General features: G+C 39.7%; 1 protein-coding gene across 4 annotated transcripts in view; it reads right to left on the bottom strand.

The window, feature by feature from the left end:
- The window catches only part of LOC120533077 (A-kinase anchor protein 2), a 312,165-nt gene that overhangs the window by 132,103 nt on the left and 153,103 nt on the right, over positions 1 to 26,959 (bottom strand). For all 4 annotated transcript variants that reach the window (XM_039759731.1, XM_039759729.1, XM_039759730.1 and 1 more), the window contains 3 exons: positions 26,063 to 26,084; positions 23,036 to 23,137; positions 18,567 to 19,277 (listed from right to left, as the gene is read on the bottom strand). In XM_039759731.1, coding sequence (XP_039615665.1) covers positions 18,567 to 19,277; positions 23,036 to 23,137; positions 26,063 to 26,084 — 835 coding nt within the window. The remainder of the gene's footprint in view (positions 1 to 18,566; positions 19,278 to 23,035; positions 23,138 to 26,062; positions 26,085 to 26,959) is intronic.

The raw sequence follows: 26,959 nt of genomic DNA, 5'->3' as shown, positions 1-26,959 counted from the left end.
TTTTTCAGAACAGAAAAAGAGTGACACTCCGAGACGAGGACATGACTGCAGAAAAGCTGAGTCGCATCTTTCAGGTAAAAATACAAGCTTTGCAAACGTTGCTTCATTGATGTAGCAGTTCTTTTATGAACGTTATTGTTCTTACTTACTGCGAAACAGCTAACATTTGGTGATTTACAGATATAATTTTTGATGACAGGCCTTGTTTTGCCATCTCTAAAATCACGTCTGAGTACTGTTCCAATGTCATGATGATGGTCCAGTCTACACACCAGTTGACCAGTGTTGGCTGCAAGTGGCGCATTACCTGAACAGGTTGTTGACCTACAAAAACTTCCAGTTCAGTTCAGACAAAATAAATAAAGGGCGTTTTCTCATTCTCGTTTCTTGCATTTTTCTTTTTTGATGTGCGAAAGAACAAAAGGAAAAAAGTAATTGTTTTGCATTTTTCCCTTTTAAGTTGAAAATCAAATAAGCCATGAACCTCACCGCACATTACTGCTAATCAAGTGGTTAGGAGAATGTTATGTGAGTATGGTGTTTGTTATAGAAAGGCATACTATATAACATTCTCAAAACCAATGGAAGGTCCATCCCAAGGCCCACTCATGCACACCCCAACAAAACCAATTTGGAATTAACAGTTAGCTTAACATTTTGGGTGGTGAGCGAGGAAAATCCACACAGGCACAGGAAGAACATACAAACAATGGACAGTAATGGATGATGGGTACCAGATCTGTGAGGCAACCGAACTAACTACTGTGCCAAAAGTGCAAGATCAAATAAATGTTGCTTGTCTGTGCATCTGAATTGACATACATCTGATTGCGGCACCAGAGAGTGTTGGCGTGTTCCATGTCTTACATACAATTAACAATTTCACTTTACTCTAAACCTATCAACCTCACTCCCAAATTCGCAGTTTCTACAAACCTTGATGCACTGAGTACTATAAGAATGTCATCGATTATGGAAGGTCTAGCATATAAACATACGGTACCGTCACCAAGTCTTCAGACTCCTTCACTTTCTCACATTTTGTTATGTTGCAGCCTTGTGCTAAAATCCTTTCCCTCACCAGACAACACTCGATAGCATCGGATTGACACAAGCATTCAGACTCTTTGCCGTGACACTTGAACTTTAGCTCAGGTGCATCCCATTCTCTTGGTCATCACTGAAATATTTCTACACCTTGTTTGGACTCCACCTGCGGTCAATTCAATTGATTGGACCTGATTAGGAAAGGCGCACACCTGTCTTTCTATAGGAAGATCCCACAGTCGGGCTAAAACCAAACCAAGAGATTGAAGGAACTGTCTGATTGTGTTGATGTGAAGATCTGGGGAAGGCTACAAATAATTCCTTCAGCATTGAAGGTTCCCATGGACACAGTGGTCTCCATAATTCTTAAATGTACAAAAAGTTTGGAGTGACCACAACTCTTCCTAAAGTTGGCCAAATGGTCAAACTGTGCAATTGTTGGAAAAAGGCTTTGGTAAGAGAGAGGTGATCAAGAACCTGATAGTCACACTGGCTGAGTTCCACCATACCTGTGTGCAGATCAGAGAAACACTCCACTCATATGAGAAAGTGACCAGAGGCCACTTTGGAGTTTACTAAAAGGCACCTAAAGGAGTCTCAAATGGTGAGAGACAAGATTTTCTGGTCTGATGAACCCAACATTTGCGTCATGTCTGGAGGGCACCAGGCACTTGTGCAGTACCATTGGTAGTAGCATCATGCTGTGGGGATAAGACTCATGCTGTGGTGGGGTTGGGGGGGGGCTAGAGAGGGTTGAAGGAAAGCTGAACAGAGCAGAGTACAGAGATATCCTTAATGAAAACCTGTTCAGGGCGCTCTGGACCTCCAACTGGGCCAAAGGTTCACCTTCCCAAAGGACACATGACCCTAAAAAGGAGTGAGGTTGCGCGGTATACCAGTACTGGAAAAATTATGGAAAACACAACTTTTAATTTCAGGATTTTTGGTATTGTAAATAAATGTCAGCTTTCCTCTTCTTCCCATCTCCCCACCTAACAGTTGGTATTGTAGATGGGGGGGAAACATCCATTTTGTAGGCTTCACAAAACAAAAGTACACATGTTAACATGATCAGAACATAGCAGCTTTAAAGAGGTAAGTTGTGCATGGTAGAGCATGATGGCGCTGTTCAGCAAAGAGGCGAGCAATTATGCGGCCCACCAGGTAGGCTACAGTAAGATGGGGGTGGTGGATTTGGAGTTATCCATTATCTGCTTCAGGTTTTGAGGTCCAAAAGCAGGTATCAATGCTGAAGTCAAAATGTTTAGCACAGAGACAACACTAGACAGTGGTGGCTTATAGGGTGTCACATGTGTGCACAGGGGAGGAAGTCAAAGGGCTTAGGTGAGAGTAAGATGCAGAGTTTTGTGATGAATTGCACTAATCCCTTTTACTCCCTCTTCCACAGACAACCAAAAGGAAAGCCCACCTAGAACTGTCCCACTTCTGGCCCCAGACCACGCCCTCCTATAGACCTCATTTCCGGCTGAGAACTCCCCTCATTATCATTCCTGGTGGCTCTGAAATCCATACTAACCTCTACTTTCTCTGCTGTTCTTTTTCTACTTTTCTGTGGTGGCGATCTGCGCCCCCACCACCCGATCAAAGCACCGTGCAAGTCTCTACATTGATGGATTGAAGACCAGAGGTCCACATGACCATCATCATCAAGTTCTTCTGTGTGAAACCTGAAAACCCTGAGGACTAATCGAGATTATTTATGTTAACGTAGAGTGCCTAGAGGGGGCTGGGTGGTCTCGTGGCCTCAGAACCCCTGCAGATTTTGTTTGTTTTTTTTTTCTCCAGCTGTCTGGAGTATTTTTTTTGTTTTTTCTCTCCTCTCGGCCCATCGGACCTTACTTATATTCTATGTTAATTAGTATTGCCTAATTTCATTTTTTTATATTTTGTCATTTTTCTCTTTCTCCATCTTGTAGAGCACTTTGAGCTACAGCATTTGCATGAAAATGTGCTATAGAACTAAATATTATTGTCGTTATTGTTTTACTGCCCCAAACTGTAGTCAGTCTTTGTTATGACTCAGTTGTTTATGACTACTGCAGTTTTTTTTTTTTTTTGTGTAATCTTTCAAATACTAAAATTTAATTAGTTTTTGTTCTTCTTTTACAAGGGTCAGCTCTGGAAATGTCTCTGAGTGGCACAGCCAGGACCCAGACTTGAATTCAATCAAAAATCTCTGGAGAGCCCTGAACATAGCTGTCTATCAACGGTCTCCAACCAATCAGACAGAGCTTGAGAGGATCAGCAGAGAGGAAGGGCAGAAAATCCCTAAATCCAGGTGTATGTGAAGCTTTTCATGTCAAACTGAGATGACTCCAGACCAGAATCACGGTCAAAGGGACTGTGAAGTACTGAGCAAAGGGTCTGAATACCTGAGTCAGTAAGGTATTTCTGCTTTTTAATTTTTAATTAATTTGCAAAATTTTCTAAAATCCTATTTTCACTTTTTCGTTCCGGGGTAATGAGTGCAGCTTGAATGAAAGGAAATGATTTTAGCGCAAGGCTGCAACGTAACAAAATCTGTAACAAATTGAAGGGGGCTGAATACTTTCTGAAGGCCCTGCTCATACACACGATATACTGTAAATAATGTCTGCCAAGAATACATAAATGTATATAAATGAGAAAGCAGTAATAATAGTAGTAGCGCATATCATGCCAGTGTGGGTTAGTAATGCTTGAGGGATGCAACTCTGGAGCAAACAGGCTTTTCGAGGGTGAGTTAGAAAGAACGATAGTCGAAAGACACAGTGGATAGGCACAGTGAAAAAAATGTCATTTATTTTACTAGGTATATCATACAAAGAAGAAGCCACAGGTACAGCATTGCTGCGGGCAGCTTTTATCAGAGAGAGAGAGAAAAAAAAAATGAAAGTTGGAAATAAAACCTTTAGTACAATAAAAAAAATTACACTTCAGGTTACAAAATACAGCAGTTCTCAACCCAAAAGCACAGCGTTTTCCAAAGCATTAATTCACATTATTATTATTATTATTTTTTTAAAACTCAGACACAAGATTAGACTATTGAATCCGCAATCCCACTTTCCAAAGTTGATGCTGGCAGTGTTTCTAACAAGATGAAAACTGTGCTCCAAACAACATTTTGGTAACTGGCTTTACAGAATGCAAGTGTGGCAAATCGGCAGCTTTGAAAAAGGACATAAGGTGGCCCCCTGTGGTCACGAGGATGAGAGACAGAGTGGCGATGCTGACCCTTAATATTGGTGCAGTCTACTTTCTTTTAAATCATTCGTTAGATCGCCAGCCGTTTGTTTCAGGTTGTCGGAATAGAGTCATGCTCTCAAAAGTAACGTGACATTCAGGGCCGAATTAAACATATGATCAATTTGATGAGTACAAAGGAGCACCAGGACCTGGGGGGGCACCTGTGGCGGAAAAAAAAATCTAAACACGAAAAAACCCCATTTAAGCTTCATAATGGCTGCATCATCGATTTTGAATTTGCCAGATTAGTCAGAATTACTTTTTTGCTACTTTTCTGAGTAAAAAGAATTTAAAAAAATTCTTAAAAAGCCATATGTGATAATGTATGCTATAGTTTCCCTATTTTCTAAAATTTTGTGTATGTTGGAAAGAATAACAAAAACTGTTAATCCCAAATCATTAACATTTAAGACTGAATGTACTGATTCTACTAGCAATTCACAACTATGGAGCTTCATTTGGGATTTAAGAATATGCATACAGGTTACGTGTGTCTGTGATTTGCAACTTTGTTTGACTTTGATAGCGGTTTATTACATTTTTATGCATAGTATGTTATGTTTAATTTGTCTGTGTGTGTGTGTAAGGAGGCACCAGAGGTGATCATACCCAGGAGTACTGTTGAGTCTTAATCCAGTCCTGGTAACATCCAGACCTAACAGAGAACCTTGGCAAATACCATTGTCACCTGTTCCTGAGTGGAAGCCACCAATTTAATGGCAGCAGACTGGGAGTAGAACACTTAATCAGAGGGAACAGTGCGCTGAATAGCAGTGGCATGAAATGTGATGCTATAGCAGTTTGAAGGGGTGGCATATCAAGATGCTGAGACAGTTAAGGCTATAGGATTGAGAATCAAATAAACGGCCTTGTGCAGATCTGTTATATCAAAACCAGTCTTGTGAGTCATTCATCCATCCATTTTCCTAACCCGCTTACCGAGGGCGGGGTCACAGGGCAGTTCGAGCCTATCCCAGCAAGCATAAGGAGCAAGGGAAGAACAACATCTGAAATAGGAACAAGACCAGTGCAGGGTGCAAGGAAGCAAGGAGGTATACATTCATCTTTCATCATCAATAGAACAACTGTGGAGAGGGTGAGCAGTTTTTAATTACTTGGTGTGCGTATCACCAAAGCCCTCACATGGACTGTGTACACCGAAAAAGTGGCGAAGAAGGGGCAACAACACCTTTTTTTGTCTCAGGGAGCTGAAGAGGTCTGGCAGGAGTCTTCACATCCTTAAATCAATTTACACCTACACCAGTGAAAGCATTCTAAAAGGCTGCGTCACTACCTGTTATGTGAACTTCATTGCCCTCAATCGCAAAGTCTTACAGAGGTTAGTGTGTTCTGGCCAACAAATCATTGGAAGGGGACGTTTCCTAACCAACAAGACATATATGTGTTAGGTAGTATATAAGGAAAGCCAGGAAAATTATCAGTGACCTATGTCATCTCAGTCATGAACTGTTCATATTATTATAGACAGTACAGTAACTTCAGATCCTTGACCTGTTGGCTCCGAATCAAATCACATCGTTAAGATGCTGAAGAGTGTTTAATCCTTAACACTCCACTTTCATGATGCTCTGCTTTCTTCTCTATGTTCCCTTGCACCACATCTATTTTGTGTTATTAGTATGCATTGCCTAGTGCACACATTGTCGCAATGTCTAATTGATTACTTATGTAATGAATTTATTTTGTACAATGTGAGATTTACAGTAAACGTATTTATTATGTGTCTACTCCATTGTGTAAATTTTCACCCAAGTTAATTTTGCCGTACTGCTGTGGACCTTACACACAAGTTTTTTACTCATCCGTACGTTCGTGGTAAGTGATGTGACAATAAATTGTCTTGACTTGACACAATATTAACAAATGGAACTTCCTTTCTTTTCATCACTGTTCGAAAGAGGTACGTATCTGTATCGCATGTAAATTCCTACTTACCACATACGCGGATTTTATAACATGATTTATACATCTTTTCCGTGTTTTTTTTAAGTTATTTTGACTTCAATCCACGCCACCGCACGACCTCAAAGCTAAGCCTGAGCTTCTGAATTTGTGCACTTGTGGCAGTTGACTGCGCATGTGCTTCAAACGTTACACGCCTCAGACAGAAACACGCATGTGCAAACTGTGGCGGGCAAGTGTGATAACTAAAAACCGCGCGCGCTTGCTGCGTAAATCCAGTTGGCCGGGCGGCTTCACTTCGTGCCAACTGTAGTGTGTCGGATACATAAGAGCATCAGAGCTGTGGACGTAAGGTCAGTAAACGTGGGTGGACGCATCTCTTGTCTTTTATCGTTAGATAATGATGGTACGGAACATGTTACGATTATTGCAGTACATTGAGTCGTTAATTTGGTTAAAGCTGCGGCTGCATCGCCATTGGTGTTACGTCGGGTTGGCACCGAAGGGGCTTAGAGTGCAGTAAACTGTCAGAATGAGAGATATTTATACTGAAGCATCAGTTAAATTGTATTTTTAAATGTAAAAGTAGTGAGAAGTCAAGCAAAATTATCCCTTTTATTGGCCAACTTAAAAGATTACAATATGCAACCTTTCGAGGCAACTCAGGCCCCTTGTGCCCCCATCCCCCCCACATGCCACTGCCCCAGACTGATCTTTACTCGATTACGTTGACCTAACTTGTAAGTCTCTTTGGATAAAAGCATCTGCTAAGGAAATCAATGGAAACGTTACATTTAGTGACACTTCCATCCCTGCTTTTGACTCCACGTTTGACCCTAAGCCAATCACTTCAAGTTGCAGTGTGACAGCTGCAAAAATATCAGTAAAGCTTCACTACTTGTAAAATTTCCTTGAATGACAAATACAATTTGATTTGATTTAAGAAAGGTGCTGTAAAGGCTGTTGCTTTTATGCTTGTAGGCAGTGTGGCCTATTGGCTGAGGTATTGCATGATAAACCTCAACATTTTCCGTTCAATCGCCACTTCTGAATTTTGGGTGCATTCAGTAAAGAAGGGGGTGGTGTTAACTTACTTTTATCCATCCATCCATTTTCTAACCCGCTGAATCTGAATACAGGGTCACGGGTGTCTGCTGGAGCCAATCCCAGCCAACACAGGGCACAAGGCAGGAACCAATCCTGGGCAGGGTGCCAACCAACCGCAGGTCACACACAAACACACCCACCACACACTAGGGCCAATTTAGAATCGCCAGTCCACCTAACCTGCATGTCTTTGGATTGTGGGAGGAAACCGGAGCGCCCGGAGGAAACCCACGCAGACACGGGAGAACATGCAAACTCCACGCAGGGAGGACCCGGGAAGCGAACCCAGGTCCCCTAACTGCGAGGCAGCAGCGCTACCACTGCGCCACCGTGCCGCCCCCTTACTTTTATTACAATTTAAAAAATATCTGGCTTGTTAGGCAAAACTTTGAACTGTAAAGCAGAACACTGTTGGTTCAAGCCCTCCCTCTCATCAAATAGGCAACTCTATGTAAGTCACTTAACCTTTTTAAACTACAATTTTCATTTGTAAACTAGTTTTGAATCATTTTACATATAGTAAAGGAATGCAGTGTGGCCTACTGGTTAATTAAACCCCAAAGCTGTCTGAGTGAATAAAGGACCAGTACCTCATTCACTATAAAGCAGCATACTTTAGTATTTGCTATGAAAAGGTGCCATTTCAATGTAATGGCACACATTTAATTCTGAAATTCTTACTCTTTGACCTTGAACAGATTCCATCATCAGCCTTGTTTTACGTAGTGCCTTATGTAAGCAGGTATTCTGCAGCTTTTTAGTTATAAAGCACATTGGGATGATCTTTAGTATACAGAGGTGCTATATTATTTTTTTTTTTTTGCTAGCAGGCAGTTTAGCTCTGTTGGTAAAAAAATAAAATTTAAACTTTGAAGCTGCCTGTGTTAAATAAATAAATACATACATACATACTTTTAAGTTTTTACATAGAAATCATCTTGCTCTAATGTTTTTCATGCAAAGGCACTAAATAAAAACACAGTTTTACATATTTAACCCAAACATTTTTTCAGTATGTGACACTAAGCAAATTACATCACATGCTCTGTAGTGAAGAATATCCATCCATTCATTATCCAACCTACTAAATCCTAACTACAGGGGTCTGCCAATCCCAGCCAACACAGGGCGCAAGGCAGGAAACAAACCCCAGGCAGGGCACCAGCCCGCCGCAGGGCACAAACACACACACACACACACACCAAGCACACACTAGGGACAATTTAGGATCGCCAATGCACCAAACCTGCATCTCTTTGGACTGTGGGAGGAAACCCACACAGACACGGGGAGAACCTGCAAACTCCACGCAGGGAGGACCCGGGAAGCAAACCCAGATGGGTCTCCAAACTGCAAGGCAGCAGCGCTACCACTGCGCCTCTGTGCCGCCCCTCGCCCTTGATAGCAAAACCAAAAATGTTGTATATCAAGAGGCTCATGGATATGAAACCTATCATTATAAATTCTTCTCAAACACAGATTATCATATATTTACACACACACACCAAGCACACACTAGGAACAATTTAGAATCGCTAAAGCACCTAACCAGCATGTCTTTGGACTATGGGAGGAAACCCACGCAGACACGGGGAGAACATGCAAACTCTACACAGGGAGGACCCGAGAAGCAAACCCGGGTCCCCGAACTGTGAGGCAGCAGTGCTACCCACTGCGCCACCGTGCCACTGTAGTGAAGAATATTGGGATGATATTCAATACAGGAAAGTGCTATACTCTATACTTAACTTTTTTTTTTTTTGCACAAAGGCATTGTAGCCCACTGGGTAATGCCCTGAATTTTAAATTGTGAGGCTGCCAATGTTTATAAAATAACCTGTTGCTTCTTACTTGTAAAATACCAATGTGAAACTGTTTACTGTGTTTTTATTGAGTCACATATTTATTGTTTATTGTCTCTTTACATTCTTTTTCCTAATACATAGTCTTTGAGCTTAGCAACTAAGCATTTCACTACATATTGTACTCTGCATGTAATTGTATGTCACAAATAAAATTTGATTTGGTATTTAGACACAGTTACACTTTGAATCCTCATAGGTTTTCATTATGTAACCCTGAACAGGTCCTCCCTTAAAAGCCTGTGTTGAAATAAGCTGCTATAAGAAACTGTGCTACAGCTTTGTAGTTGTAAAGGATCTTGGGGTGATGCCGAACACCGAAAGATATCATATAAAAAGAGAGTGGCACATATTTAACCATCAGATGTTTTCTTTGTGATTTTTAACAAGCCTGTGTAGAAAAAAAATAATCCAGTACCTCTGCTTTAAAATGACGTGCTTTTAAATAAAAGGATTTCTAATAAACAATTGTACTCTAACATGTTGTTATAAAGCCCCTCAACACAGAAACATTCTATATAAATAAAGGCTGATGCTTTTTGTTCTTGTGCCCAGTGCTGACAGTGTAGGCTTGGCCTCCTTGTGATTGTCTACTAGGAATAAGCAGCCTGATGAGATGGATGAAATTGTAGGAATATTTACACATCCATCCATTTTCTAAACCAGTTTTATCCTAAGCAGTTTCACTGTGAAGCTGGAGTCTGCCCCAGCAAACACAGGGCACAAGGCAAGTAACACACCCAGGACAGACACACATGCACACAGTCTCATGAAATAACTCAGTGGGCTGGCATGCTAACCAGAGTGGTACTCATCCTTAAGTTAGGCCATGGCTCCCCATTATCCTAACTGGATAAACCATGTTTGAAAATGTTCATTTTAAATATGCAGTGCATTGCCATAATGCATTCACTTAATTGCAGTTTTCTTAGATATTAAACTACAAATGTAACGATTGCATCTTTTCATTAGTATTGAAGTAAGTCATGTGATACATTGGATTTCCCCCCTGTGTTCTAAGTTTCAGATTTAAAGCAGATATGACAAACGCAACAAATTCAAAGAAAAGCCTACAAGCCCATTTGTTCAAGAGTAGAAGAGTAAAATTACTTAGTGAAATGTTCGGAATTCACCAGTGAGTCAAGCTGGTGGAGTTTTTGAATAATAGCAATGATGATATGAGATGGAGGGTAGAGGATGAGGGTGGGCTGTAAGCCTCTTTTTGCTGCCATCTTTTAATCTGAAGTGCCTATGTAATTTATGATCTTTAGGCCAAAAGTTTCACTTAGTGAGATTTATGATTCTACAAGTGGGATTTTTGGGTGGTTTTGTTCAAAGTTTTGAAAATAGATTCTTAGTTTTGAGTTACTGCCCATCTGGGCCATGAACTAAGGTCCTACTCTTTCTGTGATAGCAAAAAACAGCAAACTAGGATTTATATTTATGTTCTCACTCCTATAAGCTTTTGTGACTCGGTGTGTGCCGCAAACAGCACAGAAACAAACAAGCCAATATGAATCCTTTTGGAGAGCTGCAGACACACACATGTAGATAGAAAAGAAAAGCAGAAAACAATGCTTACACACACGCAATTTTGATGATTGAAATTTCATACTACGATTTGAGTCTGCAGTAAAGTTTGCAAATGTAATATGTGTGTATTGTATGTGTGCTGTTCAGCAGAGCAGACACCCAAATTCACGTGCTAGTTGTAGTTCTGGAGGGTGATCCTCCCAGAGTTAGGCAAAGGCGATCCTGGAGAGCCACAGTGGCTGCAGGTTTTTGTTCCAACCCAGTTTCTTAATGAGAAGTCAATTGTTGCTATTTAAGCACTTATTGCTCAAGTGACATTTTTCTGCTTCATTTTAGTAGTGTTGCATGTTAAGGTTCCCCACCCTTAATTGCTTATTTTAGTCTTAAACAGCTGCATTCAGTAGTTTTAATGACTTTTTATTAGCAATAAGATACAAATGACAATGGAGCCAGCAGTTATCCATCTAACTTATTTCCATATACACCTGTGTGGATTCATCATGCACTATTTGGTTTAATCAAACACTTAAGAGTAAAATGTTTTAGATTAATCTGTTTTAGGCTTCAAACCATAAATGATCCATTGCCATTTGCATCTTATTGCTAATAAGAAGCCATTAAAACAGTGAATGCAGCTGTTTAAGACTGAAATAAGCAATTAAGGGTGGGGAACCTTAACCACTATAATGAAGCAGAAAATGTCACTTGAGCAGCAAGTGCTTCATCAGCAATAATTGACTTCTCATTAAAAAACTGGGTTGGAACAAAAACCTGCAGCCACTGTGGCTCTCCAGGATCGACTTTGCCTTCCTCAGTCCTATGATCCTTGGGGGCCACTAGAGGGTGCTATTAGGAGGAGACTCTGCACTTGACCCAGAAGTTCTTCTTTAGAGGCAGTATCATTGCACTGGAAGAGTGGAGTTAAGCTGGAGAAGGAGCTCGTCTGGAGAGATGTGAAAGAGGAAAGGAAAGCGAAGAAGTATTGTATTGTTAGTTGTGGAAAAGAAGCCTCGGTGAAGTTACTCTGGCAAATAAAAACACGCATTTGAGCCTAGGTCTTGTGTGGCTGTAGTTGTAGCTGGGGTTTGGGGCTCAGTTATGCCTCCTACAGGTCACATCAATCATACTCCTTGTACACCTAATGAGCATCTAAATGTATACATAGTAGAGTGATGTGAATGTTTGTTTTTTGTTGGAATCATACCCAGAAGGAATTAATAAGAAAAGTTGTAAAAGTGCATATGTTAGCACTGGAGACATCCATAAGGATTTCATGCAACTTGTGTGTCCAGAATGCCTAAAGGTTAGTTAACCTGTTCAAACAAGTCTACATTGAGAACTTCTGCTGGCTCCAATTCTCCAAACTAGTAATGCTTTAGTCCGGTAATTTTTTGTTACAAACAAGTTCAAGCAATTTTCTTGACAGTCTGACTGGCCTTTATAATTTGCTGGAGATTAACCTTATTCAATGTCACAGGAGACTTCTCTGTGCCAGTTTTATAACTATTTTATATCTGGCAGGCATCTTCACTCATAATGAATTGTAAAATCATAAGCCGTTAACAATTGTTTCCACATATATTTGTAAACTGTTGGAGCACAAGCAGGTTAACTGACTTGCTCAGGATCACAGAGTTAATCACAAATAGGGATTGAACCTGCAAATTCTGGTTTAAAGTCCAGTCTGCATGTCTTTGAACAGTGAGAGGAAACCATAGCACGCAGGGGAGACCTACACAGATACAGGGAGAACCCGGAACACAAACCTTGGTCGCCAGACAGTCAGAGAGCAGCACTACCACTATTAAACTTATTTTTTTTTTTTAAACAGATTTCCAACTTAGTTCAATAAAGTGCTGCAGAGAGTGGGGGCCTATCCTGACTGCATTGATCATAAGCTAGAAATCAACCCTAGACAAAAAAAAAAAACAGTCTATTATGTGGCAATCTATTATGGTTCTCATTTACAAGGGGGGCTTTCAGAGATGCAGATGAACCTAACACATGTGTCCTTGGGTCTTGGGATATGTGAGAAAGCCAGAGACATGGAGTAAATTGGTACACTCCACACATACAGAATTAAACGCCCAGGCCTTGGTGCTAATCATTGTTGTGTAATAACTGTCATCCTTAAAAGAAAGATGGCTTAAACTCTTAGCTAAAAATCATTATTTAAATGTAGAAACTGAGTAAAGAGGAAAAACGGAGCCATGCAAAGTGGATTCTGAGATGCCTACTTCTTTTTTCATAATCTAACACTTTGAACCCCATTTAATCCAATTCAGTGCCACAGATTGAGTGTCATTTTTGGTAGCATTGGGTGCAAAACAGGAACCAACAGTGGGTGAGGCACCGGTTCATCTCGCTGCCCACTCATGAACACAACCCCACTGGGCATATTTAGAATTACCAGGTAACCTCACATGCCTTTGTGATAAATAATAGGAGGCAGTTCAGCATCCTGAACGAAAACCCCATGGTTGAAAAATGAAAACATGAATATTTGTGCACTTACACAAGCTGGCCTTTGACCAATAAGCAATATGGAAAGAATGTCTCTCTCTGTCTGTTGTTTGTCTAGTTTTATTGATAATCAAATGACATCCATTTTGTTAACTATGACGGGACCACAGTTGAACACATAAGGGTTTAGGACCAGTTCCTGTATTAAAAGTAAAGTGTCTCTGTGAAATTAATAGTTTTATAGGAGGTAATCAGTTGTTTGCATTTAGCGGAGTTATTTTTTAATTGGACGAGTACTTTACTGGAATCTGGTATGTGATTACTGGAACCCTGACAACTGTGAAACTGTCTGGATGGGATACTGGGACACATTAGCTATTTGGTAACAAAGCAAGTGCTATGAACTGAATGGTGTCCTCCTGTTATTACATTATTTCTGCATGTCGTTTATTCCATGTTTGTTGTTACAATCCAGAAGTGTCACTATTGACTGGTCTAGCTGACCTGTGGCTTGTGTGCTTTCGGCTTCATAACCTTATCAAATGCCTTAATGTTGAGCTTTAGCAGGTTAATGAATTAGTCCTAAATTTTGACAGGTATTCTTTTAGGTTGATTGTATATTTTAAAGAAAAAGCATAAAAACAAAAGTGAAATAAACTCCAAATGTAAAGTGATGAATTGAATGTAGAGCGTTAAACTGTTCACGTGGTTATTGTCCTATAATTTGCCACCAAAACCTTCCAAGTCAGATAATATTTAAAGCTCAGTACAAGGTTGTTGTATAGACACAGTTTTCTTATTGTTAAACTATTCCTAAGGCATAATGTAAAAATAACACATCATCATCATTACCTAATTGCCACACTTAATGAATATACACTGTATACTGTGTATTACATAGAAAATAATACTTTTCCAAACAAGTAAGGTCACCATCCTGATTGCAGTTGTCTGCCTTTAATTTAGCTTTGACACCTCCACACTGTACCCAGCCTTCATTTAAACAGTAATAAATACTCTTTGCCTTTCATTGAAAGGTTATTGTAATTCAGGGAAAATAAACTATTAATTCCTGATGTAAATACATATTTTCACACAGAACATTATTAAGAAAAGAAAAAAATGCCACTTTGTTAGAAAATGCAAACATTTTCAAGATCGAATGAATATTGCAGCAAACTCTTTTTAAAAAGCATAGCCCAGCTTTCAGTTACATCCAAAATAAATCCCCTTTCAATAAGGAGGAAAGTTCAAATGCCACATAAGGATTGGAGGGAGTGCTTTTAAAACTCATTCATTCATTCGCTGGGTCTCTAAAGCTGCCATGACCAAATGAATGATTCTGTTGTGTTCAAATCTGTCCACAAGTACTACACTCTATGTAAACTTGATTGTTGTAGACTACCTTACTAAAAATACAAAATAAGAAAGACTTGTAAAGATATACACATAGCATAGCTGAAGCAGGGCAGGTCCTGGTTAAGACACAGTACCTAGAAAAGTGTCTTCATTTTCCCATTAATCTACGTTTGCTTTGTTCCTGATTTAATACCATTTTAAGTTGTGTAGAAAATCAGCTAATGTTATAAAAAAACAAAACCTAACATTTAAAAAGTATAGTAGACTTTCAGTTATCAATATTGTTGTAGTAGGTTCTAACAACACAAATGCAATTAAGAAAGGTGGCATGTTAGGCTGGCTACACGTCAACCAGAGTTATAAACAAGAGAACACAGGTGGACATAGTAAATGTTAACAATACACCAAAATAATTTGAAAAAATATATTATACAATTTTATTATTTAAATTAATTTGTAAACATTATATAGCTTCATATTTTATAGAATTCTTCTTATGCTTACATAAATAAATAGGGCATTTTAAGCTACGTGTACATTGACATAGAGTATATAAATATTTTATGTACAGACCTACACTGTATTTGCTACATGCTTCAATAATTAATTTGGATATTTGGTGGAGAACGCGATTAATACTGTTAGACATGACTCAAGGTCTCAGGGGTCTTTAAAGTCGTTGGTGTTATCCATGGAGCCATGACGCTGGTCATATCCAGGTCAGTTTCATCTCTTTCTCTTCACAGACTTACACTAATAAAAGACTTTTTTTTCAATCCATGCAGAGATAAATATTTCTTTTCGATTCTAACATGTAATTAAGGCTGTCTACATTCAATGATGGTTCACTTCACCTTTCCTATTCTACCTAAAGTAATCATCATAATAATACTAATGATAATAAACTTAAGGAATTTATTTTCTTCTAATGCAAAATTTGTTCCTTTAAGATTTGTCAGACTTTTTTTTGCCCGTTTCCCTATTGTTAAGTTAAAGTTCTGCCAAAAACAGGAAAGCGTACAGAGGGTCACTTTTTATAACAATTGTAACGATTTCCAGTGTAAGACAACATTGAAAAATTAGCACTGCAAATGCATTATGTACACAGAAAGTCACATTTCTTAAAAAAAACAAAACTAAACTCAAAGTGCTAATCTTACTTGAAGCAGTTTACCATGGTTATAAATATAAACACATTACAATTATTATTTTTTTTAACTGTGGTGGCACATTCCAGAAAATTCTTTTAATTACATATGAAGATAACTTCTATAGGTGTTGGGCAGTATTATTTTTTAACTTTCAAAAAAAAAAACCCTGAAGTTAAGCAAGTTGGTCAGGTGCAAATTGTAATATTATGATGCTAATTTTCCTGTTTTCTGGTATTTAAGGGAAAATATATTACATATCTCTAATTTTGTTTATTAAAAATTTTAAGAAATTTTGTTTTTTTATTGTAAATAAGCAAAAGACAAGAAAATGTATAATATGTAAACACACACACCAGTGTATTTTTTTCTGCTTAAATTTCTTTTTGTATGTATTATAACTCATTGCCCAACCCCATGAAAAAGGCCCACGCAGCACAGCGGCAGGAAAGAAAAGACATCGGGCCGGGAATGGCTCTTTCCCAAAACAGCGGTGGCATGCCACTCTGGGTACTAGCCCAATAATTTGGAAGGACTCAGCTGTTTACAAGATGGAGAAGGCGGTCCAGAAATATTCCCAAGTGCCTGGTTCTATAGCTGAGGGGTGCATAGGCCAGGGGCCGTAATGCAGCCGTTACAGTCAATTGAAAAGGTTGAGCACCAATCTTAGGGGCAGCAGAAAGGTGAACAAGTGTGACTAGTAAAACTGGCAAGCTCCACCACCGACAGGACAGGGCAAACAGTCCCAGTACATTTAGGGTCTTGAAAATCTACAAGGGTTTATTTTCTTAGTTGTGTTGTGCTTTTAATTTGGCCATCTATCAGTCTTCTTCTTTGAATGAGGTATTTTCTGGCTTTTTTTTCATTGGGTTGGAGCTACCAGTATGGAACATATTCACAAGGGAGCCAGAAAGCCCAACATGTCCCATTAAAGGACATCCATTATGAACTGTATAGGTGTTCATTCATCTGCTTTTCACATACTGTCAAAGGGACTCCACAGAGATATGTAAACTCATGGAAGAGCTCCCTCTGGTGGAGAAATCAGATAAAGGAACAGATGAGATACAACAATGACTGCTGGGTGGGACAGAGCGGCACTTGACTCTGTGCAAGATGGTGAGTCACAGACAAAAGCTCAGCAGTAGGGAGGTTTGATGGTCAAATGGATTTTGTGGTAATGGATAAACATTATGGATAATTAAGGAATTACTTAAATTTTGCTACTATTCTAAAAGGTGTGGTAATTCTATCTTCATATTACCAGTAAGTACAAATATAAGAATTTAGCTCCTTGGCTGCAGTTTCTTCCTCACCAGCTATGCATAGTCCAGAGGTTTCAGCACCAGTCTAGTTAATATTGTAAACTACACATAAGGTCACCTCAGGCGTCTGCTCACTAAGAGGATTGCCCATCATGTGGTTGGTCAGTATCTTAGTACTGAAGAAAGGCCAAAGTTACTAAAGGCACACCCCAGAGATTTGGAAGTGGCTAAAACATCTACCATAACCTTGCAAATACCCTGTTTTGAAAAAAGAAGAGAGTGAAGAGTTAGGAAGTGCTGAGCATCCGTCTAACTCCAAGTGGCAGTGGGAATGCAGAATGTAGTCTGCTTATGATTTACACATAAATCTTTGCACATCCTCCCATGTTTCAATCTACAATTCCTCTGATATCACAAAGAATAAAAGAGAAACTGAAGAAAACTGGTGCAGAAGATTGACATTGCTGTCTTTATAATAGAGGCCTTTAGAAAAGTAGTGAGAAAACTCCACGCTGAAAGTGTAGAAAATCCAAGCACTTAAGAGTGAATTATCTCCAAATAAGTAAACATGATAACTTTCAAATACAACAGCATATTTAAGTAAAAAACTTCAGTTGATTGATCGATCACACATTAAAAAATAATTCGAAGAATAGGCACAAGCACCCAAACTGAGCTGGTATGGTAAGCGCTTGTATTTTTGCTACCATAACCTGACAAGAGGTCATTGTTTTATCATGTTAGCAGGTTGTTTGGATTAAATTGGCAAAGAAAATAAACATTACTCCAACATGGATAAATGTGTCTCTTATATATATTGTAAGGCTACCAGCAAGATGTGTATAAAAAATTGAGTCATGTATCAAAAATGGAAGCAAACTAAACAAAGTGTGATATGCACATTGATCTATGCACACAGAGTTACTCTAGAATTTTGTTTTATTCACAATTATTTAAGTCAAGGGAGCTATAAAAGCAGATGTAGACTAACACTGTTTGAGAGTGTTGGGTCCTACATTGGGATTGTGGATCACCTGAAACGTCTATTTTTTTTTTTAAAACTAAATTCTGTTGTTATGCCCGGCCTGTTCTGGTTGTGTAGTGCCATCTCGGTAGGTACATTTACACATATGTGAAACTCTCAGGGTGTTAGGAGACAATATACATTTGTTTCCTCATTAGCAATCATTGTTGCTTCTATATGTCCATATTATATCAAAACTTTATTTTTTTTAAATTGATAGTCTGGTTACGGTTTTGTGTTACTTTTTTCTCTAATTGATTATTTCAGTAAGGTAAAAAAAAAATACCTCCTCATGGTACCCTTGAAGGTGTACAATTTCCTTTTCTGCCCATCGCTTAATGTTTCACAGGATTGAGGATGGGACGTATGAGGGGAATAGGGAAAGGAAAGGGAAGGGAAGGGAAGGGGAAGGAGCATTTCAGAAGTCAAAGAGACCGAGAAACGCACTTTCCAGGTCACGGTAGTAGAGGTGCTGTTAGTACAAGGTGAGGTTAAAGCAGAGGAGGCTGAAGAATGTGCTCCTAGGAAGAAAGTAGAAGTGGTCACATGACAGTGCAGCACCGACAACGTTTTTTCTTTTGAATACCTGCTGTTGGGAGCTCCTTTGCTGAACTTTCATCTTTTCCTTCAGAGGAAGGTTCAGTAGTGTCTGACAAAGGCCGACCGGAGACTAGGTCAGCCGCATTGCCGTCCATAGTGGAAATATCTGTGACAGTTTTCTCCCTCAGTGACTTTTCATCATCTTCATCGATCAGGACAATCTCTGCTTTGATGGTGCCATCGTAGCCTAGCAATTTTTTGGTTTCTTCTTCATCCTCCACGTTGTGGTAGCCCATGAAGATCATGGTGACAGGCTTCTCAGAGGTGGCTTCGGGTACTTCAGTCACCTCGTCGAAACCACAGCTGGGATTCTCAGAGACGCCCTTGCCTTGATTACGTATCATCTCCAGCTTGGCTTCTTTGTGTACCATCTGCTCCACCTGTACGCCTGGATTGCCGCTGCTAGTATTTGCTTGACCTCGAGTAGAGACGGTAACTCTCTCTGAGTCGCCTCTTATCTGTGTCTGTCCCACTCGCTGCATGAGTTCATCTACATCAGAAGAGCTCCAAGGGTGAACACCATTTTCCAGCGTCGTCGTTCCTGCAGATTTAACTTCGTACACCACTTTGGTGCCATCATCGTAAACTTTGACACCTCTCTGATGGATTCCTTCTGGATTTACAGCCGAAGTGGAAAGGATCTTAGTCTCTCCTGTCTGTCTGTCTTTCTCCACATTGATTTCCATGGCATACATTGCTTTGGAAGACACAGAAATAAAAAAAAAATTACAGAATTAAATACATATACATTTTTAAAACTTGGGATGCACATTTTAATCATATTTCATAATCAATATTCAACTCAGTTTAATCAAATAGTAACTGTTAACTTAAAAAAAAAATAAAAAACAATGTAAGGATACATTTCTCATAAAATGGTTTCATTTATGCATTAGTTTAAATAAACTTTATTAATCCCATGGGGAAATTCTGATGCATGGAGCAGCAGAAACATAAAAAGCAAGGGTATAGACTTGTAGGGCAAATAATACAACCAATTAATAAATCAATCAGCTGATAGATAGATAGATAGATAAATAAATAAATAAATAAATAAATAAATAAGTAAGTAAGTAAATGTGGGCAGCATGGTGGTGCAGTGGTAGTGTTGCTGCCTCGTAGTAAGGAGACCTGGGTTCGCTTCCCGGTTCCTCCCTGCGTGGAGTTTGCACCCACAGTCCAAAGACATGCAGGTTAGGTGCATTGGCAATCCTAAATTGTCCCTACTACATGCTTTGTGTGTGTTTGCCCTGCAGTGGGCTGGCACCCTGCCCGGTTTTGTTCCTGCCTTTTGCCCTATGCTGGATGGAATTGGCTCCAGCAGACCCCCTTGACCCAGTGTTAGAATATAGCGGGTTGGATAATAGATGGATGGGTGGATAAATAGATGTATATTGTGCAGATATTTCAAAATGAACTTAATGAGTACATCGGGAGGAAGCATTGAATTATGTGATAGAAGTGGTCAGAAAAGACCTCCAGAGGCTCGTCTTAGCATTCCGTGATGAAACGATAATGTAAACTAAAATCATGTCACAGGCTATTAAAAAGTGTTTATTGTATTTTTGTTAGGAATAGCAGCTGAAGAAGCAGTCATGAGCATTGCCTGTTAAAGAGAAAATGTCACAATTTTATACAGTTTCATGTAGAAAGTTTGAAAATAATGCATCATGAAACAAAGCAGTAGTTTTTGTACACAGCAGTTAGGCTGCAGGCTGGCTATACAAGGCTAAGTCCATGCCTCCACATTGATTCTTTGGATGTGACTTCTTTCCACAACTCACTTCTTGACCAGTGACACTGCCAATTCACTTCTTTTCTGTTGGTGTATATGAAAAGAGCTGCACCATTCCATGCAGTGTTTTTTTTTTGTTTCCAAAGTTCCAACGTAATAGAGGGTCATTTTCTATTAAAAAATGTGACCATTCCCCTTTAACTGATGGGAGAGACCACCCCCTGTGACTGCACTGTTATTCCAAGTCTGCACAGGTAGCCACTTGCCATGGTTAATATACTCGTTAAATCAGTCATCAGACTCATTTGTTTAGCTAGAATTAAGTTGTCCTGATATCTAATCCAGATACCTCTTAAATATTGCCAGGGTTTCTAATTTAACTACCTGACTCCATAGTTTGTTTCAGATTCCCACAACTCACTGAGTAAATAAGTGCTTCTTGGCTTCAGCCTAAAATGCACTTCCCCTTGATTTCCACTTATGTTCATGCGTACTTGGTTCCCCATTTAGTTGAAAGAATTTGGCTGATGCCTTTATCAATGGCTAGTATTCTGAAGATCTGGATTAGGTCCCCATTCTGCCTCTTCTGGTTGAGTCTAAGCAGTAGGATATGTTGAATCATTTGCTTTAAGGCAGCTGTAAATGAGTCCCAAAAGTGTACATAGTTTGAATGAATTGGTTCAAATTGTGTGTTATTTGAATTTTTGGATTGAGCAACCTAATTACAGTTTTTGTGTGAGGTGGTGAATGTCACTTCTAATGGCTACATTGAAAAATAAACTGTCCATGTATACTCTAGATGATTGTACAGACATCCCCCAGTTACTGTGATTCCCAGGTCACTTGCAACTGGCATACTCCTCTTGAACCTGGGACATTGATCGACATAAACCAAGATGGGCTGCTCAATGAGGACAGAAGCATACAGAGGAAGGAATGGTGCAAAGTGCTTTTAGCGCTTTTCTTTTCAAATAGAGTTCAAACATAGTGTCCAAAACAAAGTACAGTGCAGTCTGTCAAATGAATAAATAAATAATCCATTTAAAATATGGTTCCTTGTACTGTGGAGATTTAAATCCAATAAATAAATAATCCTATAAATAGGATTAAACACAGTCAGGACCTGTCCATAAAAAACATCACGAGCTGCAGTACATCCATTCAAACTGACATCTTTTCTGTTTAGCTTTAAGGTCTCCACAGCAAGGACGTCGGTCGGCAACAGCAGTTATCCTACAGTTTGTTTTGAGTTCCCACCATCATCCCTAGGTAGTAAGAACTAAAACCTGTGAGCCCTGCTCCTCTTTCCTACTGCCATTCCTTGGTGTTCACCAGGAGTCACTCCGAACAGTTTGTTGCTCCTGCTCCTTGGACACTCGGAAAGAGCGACCCTGCCCCATGAGCTCCACACAAGGGTCACTTCCCAACCACTTGCCTCTGCACAACAGCATCCTCTCTGCCAGGATCCTGCCTCCTCCATCATTTTTTTCCCTTCTGGTTTAACATCCAGTCTTTCTAACTTTTCTTGCTTTCTCCTATCTGTCCTGCTCATGTTCTTTTATACAATTCTGGATGTGGGTGCCTTCATTATAATCCATGGAGCACTAAACAGGAAACCTGCCGGGCTGACTGATCTACGCATGAACTCAATTTCTTTATCAGCATCCCGGGGCCACCCAGCCATGCCATCACGCTCACCTAAACTATAAACCTGAGTACAGTGTTCTTAATAAAAGCAAGCACAATGCTATGTACCACTAAATATGCTTTTCCACACTACTGGGAACTGTACAAATTTGTATAGATGCTCCTCAGGGCTAATGCGGTATAAAGTGTATGTCATATAATTTTTTTAACCCTTTAAATAGGTCACAAGCCAGGAACAAACCCTTGCAAGAGTGCCATTCCACCGCAATGCAAACACACACACCTGAAACACACAACATATCATCTGCAATTTACCTAAAGTGCATGTCTTTGAACAGTGGGAGGAAACCCACAGAGAGATAGAGAGAATAAGCAAACTCCACACAGGGAGGACCCTTGTCTCCTAACTGGGAGGCAGCAGCAGCGCCACCACTGTGCCACCCTATAAAGTACACGGGTGAGACCAAAACTAAGCCCCTTTACTTCTTTCTCCTTATTGCAATAGTAAATAATGAATTTAATAGACCACGTACTTTTAAACAGAATGAAAATGTCTATTAACTGAAAAACATGTAATAATTACAGCACAAAAACAATATAAACAAAACACAAAGCACTTCCACTCTGAGCAACATCACCAGAACATCAAAGAAATACCTAATGTATAAATTGTACATTATATACAGCTGATCAACAAAAGATGTCCAAAATGAATGATCTTTGTGATCAATATAAAGTCAGAAAATCAATAAATGCATGATGATAGAAAAAACAGCTACCTCAAAAGTTTAAAAAAAAAAGCCCTACCATTTCTTTTGACAGAGATTCTGTGAATTTGCCCAGGCTCAAGTCGGATTAATGAACATCACACTCACACTCCCACTCTTTTTTTTTTGTTCTGTTTTTGAAGTGGCCACCTGTTTCAGGTGTACATGATGAGCAACACATTTTTATCAGTCTGACGAAGTCTGTGTGCTGCAATGTGTCTTGTCTAACTGTGCACTCCTCTACATGCTCTTGTCACAGTGAGACAGATTGCTGTGATGTTCTTGCTGTCTCCTGCAATCACTTACCAGCCTTTCTCTGCAATCGTTCGTCTCCTGATGTCTCTGTGGGTCTTTGGCAGTAAACTTCAGAGATGTCAGGAATTTGGGAATAAACGTAATTCACTGCATCTGTCAGCAAACAGAAGATAAGAGGAATTATTATAGCGCTCAGCAGTGCAGCTAGATCCCCACTGCCACCCTGTGCCCACCCCCACCCACTCTCTCTGAGGCAGCTCCACTGCTTAGGCAGCAAAACCTTGTGACAGTAAACTAAAGGGAACAATGAGGGCACGCAGCTGGGAGGATTGCTGCTGAATAGGTGGATAAAAATCAGCAAAGTGTGGAGTCACAGCCGTGTGACTCGAGTTCAATAGTCTCGCTGAGGCAGGGGGGAAATGGTCCAAGTGGTTCAGTCACCACAGAGAAGTGACTGGCTATTTAGCCCAGAATGGAATCCATTCTTCTATGAAGGATCTGTATTACTTGTGATTCACTTGAGCTAATTAGATTTATTTCTTTATCACAAATTTTTTTTTAAATTTTTTTTATATATATCTAAAGCAGTGTTTCACAGCCTTGGTCCTGGGGACACACTGTGGCTACAGATTTTTATTCCAACCGGCTTGTTTTTAATTGGACTCCTGGACTAATTTAGTGATGTGTTATTTCCCATGTTCTGTGTTTTGGGAACAATATAGAAATTAGAAAACTAAGTTTGGTAAAATATACTGTATATATATATATATTGTATATATTAAAATGTACCAAGCAGTTATATGGGAATAATGTATTTTTTTCTTTTTAACAATATTTTCATCTTGATTTTCTTTCTACTTTTCTAGGTGTTCTAACTGTTTAATCCATTATTTACTAATTACTGGGTCTGATGCTAAAGTAGTTGCAGCCTTTGATTATTCTGTGTTGTTTGCCAGCGTTTCTGCTCTGCTCGTTTTTAATTGTCATTAACAAGATACAACGAAGGGGAAAAATTGCACAGAGGATGGGCAAAATGTAATGAAATCAACAAAACAGAGTTAAGCATTTAAATCTATAGCAAAAGCAGAAATATTTCTAAATGTCTTATAAATGTAAAAATCATGCTGCTGTGCTTTTCTGAATGTAGAATAAAAGAAAAATAATATCAGTTAATTAAATGAGATCAGTGTGATCAGTTGTTGTCACTGATTAGGAATCTGGTCGGAACAAAAACCTGCAGCCACAGTGGGACCCCAGGAGCGAGGCTGGAAAACACTGATCTAAAGCACCTTATAAATCAAGGGTGGCACGGTGGCGCAGTGGTAGCGCTGCTGCCTCATAGTAAGGAGACCTGGGTTTACTTCCCGGGTCCTCCTTGCATGGAGTTTGCATGTTCTCCCTGTGTCTGCGTGGGTTTCCTCCCACAATCCAAAGACATGCAGGTTAGGTGCATTGGCGATCCTTAATTGTCCCTTGTGTGTACTTGGTGTGTGGGGGTGTGTGCCCTGCAGTGGGCTGGCGCCCTGCCCGGGGTTCCTGCCTTGCGCTGCCTTGCATTCCTGCCTTGTGCCCTGTGTTGGCTGGGATTGGCTCCAGCAGACCCCCATGACCCTGTGTTAGGATATAGCGGGTTGGAGAATGACTGACTGACCTTATAAATGGTCAAGTGAATCAGTGGAGGAATTTGCGGTACTTTGGCTTAATACAGCACAGAGAGAGGTGAGCACTTTCACTCACCATGTCACATGAGGTTACCCAGGTGGCTTACCTGAAAACATCCATCCAAATTCTAAACCTGCTTATTTCCGTAAAGAGAGCAAGAGAGCATCGTCAGATGCAAGACAGAAACCAGCCCTTGACAAGGTGCCACTTTGTACTCTGCCATATCTATTTATTTCCTAGCTAAATTTAATTCCAAATGGTAGGCAAGCAAAGCTTATTATAATTGGATCAGGTGTAAAGCAGGAACCAAAGCATTTTGCATATGTTATAATAATCATTTATGTCCTGAAGCTGGCACGGTGGCGCAGTGGTAGCGCTGCTGCCTCGCAGTTAGGAGACCCGGGTTCGCTTCCCAGGTCCTCCCTGCGTGGAGTTTGCATGTTCTCCCGTGTCTGCGTGGGTTTCCTCCGGGCGCTCCGGTTTCCTCCCACACTCCAAAGACATGCAGGTTAGGTGGATTGGCGATTCTAAATTGGCCCTAGTGTGTGCTTGGTGTGTGGGTGTGTTTGTGTGTGTCCTGCGGTGGGTTGGCACCCTGCCCAGGATTGGTTCCTGCCTTGTGCCCTGTGTTGGCTGGGATTGGCTCCAGCAGACCCCCGTGACCCTGTATTCGGATTCAACGGGTTAGAGAATGGATGGGTCCTGAAGCTGTTTATTCTTATTCCAGATGGATGCCACTATTCTACTGTGTATCATTTGTTCTGGGTTACCATTGTGGCTGCAGGTGTTTTCAAAAACAAATACAAAAAATATTACAGAGAGACAATGGTATGGTGGCACAGTGGTCCCATGTCTGGTCATGAAGTTTTCTTGTTCTCTAAATGTCTGTGTGGGTTTTTCTCTGGGTATACTGGTCATTCTCCCTCGTCCGTAAAAGAGTGCATGGTTGATTGACAATTCTAAATTGCTCCTGTGATGGACTTGCACTCCAGTGTTGATTTCTGCCTTGCAGCCAGTGTTCATGGGATAGGGGTAACTGAATTATGCAGGTTTGATAATGACATTAACTTTTCAAATATTGTACCTATCTTAGAAAAATGACTCGTTATTCATTTTTCCTACAAAGGTGGTTCCTGCTCCAACAGCTAACTGCCAGCTTGCACAAACACACACACACACACACACATACATATATATATATATACTGTATGTATATGCAGTATCTACATATATACATTATGTACAGTGTATATATATATATATATATATATATATATATATATATATATATATATATATATATATATATATATATATATAAAATACACAATATAAAACATTTGTAGAGTCTGAGTAATAACAGAATTGGCATATTTCCAAAATTAAAGCATCAATCAAATGTAAATGTATACTTACCACCATCTGTCCTCAAGATACTCTGTTAAAAAAATAAATAAATAAAAATCAGTGTGGACAGATTTCATAAGTCAACAGAGCAACTGAAGAGACTAACTGAAGTCTGTATCATACATTTTGCTTAATATCCATATGCAGTGTCTATAAAAATTATTTATTTACTTCCCTCTTGGAAGTTTTCATGTTTTATTTTTATACAAGATTATTTGACAGGGGCAGGGGTGGAACAAGTATGAAACTAATGAAGCTTAATCTTAAAGATCCCTAATCCTAGAGGCACTCCAGAAGTGACTTTAGTCCACATTGCATAAAAATTTTGGGTGTCTACTGTATGAGGTGTTTTTTTTTTTTAATAATCATATTAATAATTTAGTGTAATTCAATACAAAATAGTAATTAAAATAAAAATTAAAAGGTTATCAAAATGTCAATAATTAATCTCCCAAGATTTTCAGCCCTGGGCGGTACAGTGGCATAGTGGTAGCGCTGCTGGCCTTGCAGTATGGAGACCAGGGTGTTCCCTGTGTGGAGCGTGCATGTTCTCCCCATGTTTGTGTGGGTTTCCTCCATGTGCTCAAGTTTTCTCCCACTGTCCAGAGATGTGCAGATTAGGTAAATTGACAATACTAAATTGGTCTTAGGGTGGAGGTGTGGATGTGTGGGTGTTTGCCCTGCGATGGACTGGTCCCTGACAGGGTTTGTTCCTTCCTTATGTCCTATTTTATCTGTGATAGGCTCCAACTTTTGATGGATATAAAAATGAGTGAAAAATAACATATCAGTTCCAGCAAAAACGTAAAATACTGCAAGAGTACAAAGCTAGGCTGGAGAAGAGTAGTGACAGAAACATACTGACTTGATATAAAATGCAACCTCTATTTATAGCTAGTCTGTTCA

This window comes from Polypterus senegalus, chromosome 7, assembly GCF_016835505.1.
Source record: "Polypterus senegalus isolate Bchr_013 chromosome 7, ASM1683550v1, whole genome shotgun sequence".
Lineage (NCBI taxonomy): Eukaryota > Metazoa > Chordata > Cladistia > Polypteriformes > Polypteridae > Polypterus > Polypterus senegalus.
The sequence above is the reverse complement of the archived record's forward strand: the minus strand, read 5'-3'. Positions and strand labels throughout refer to the sequence as shown.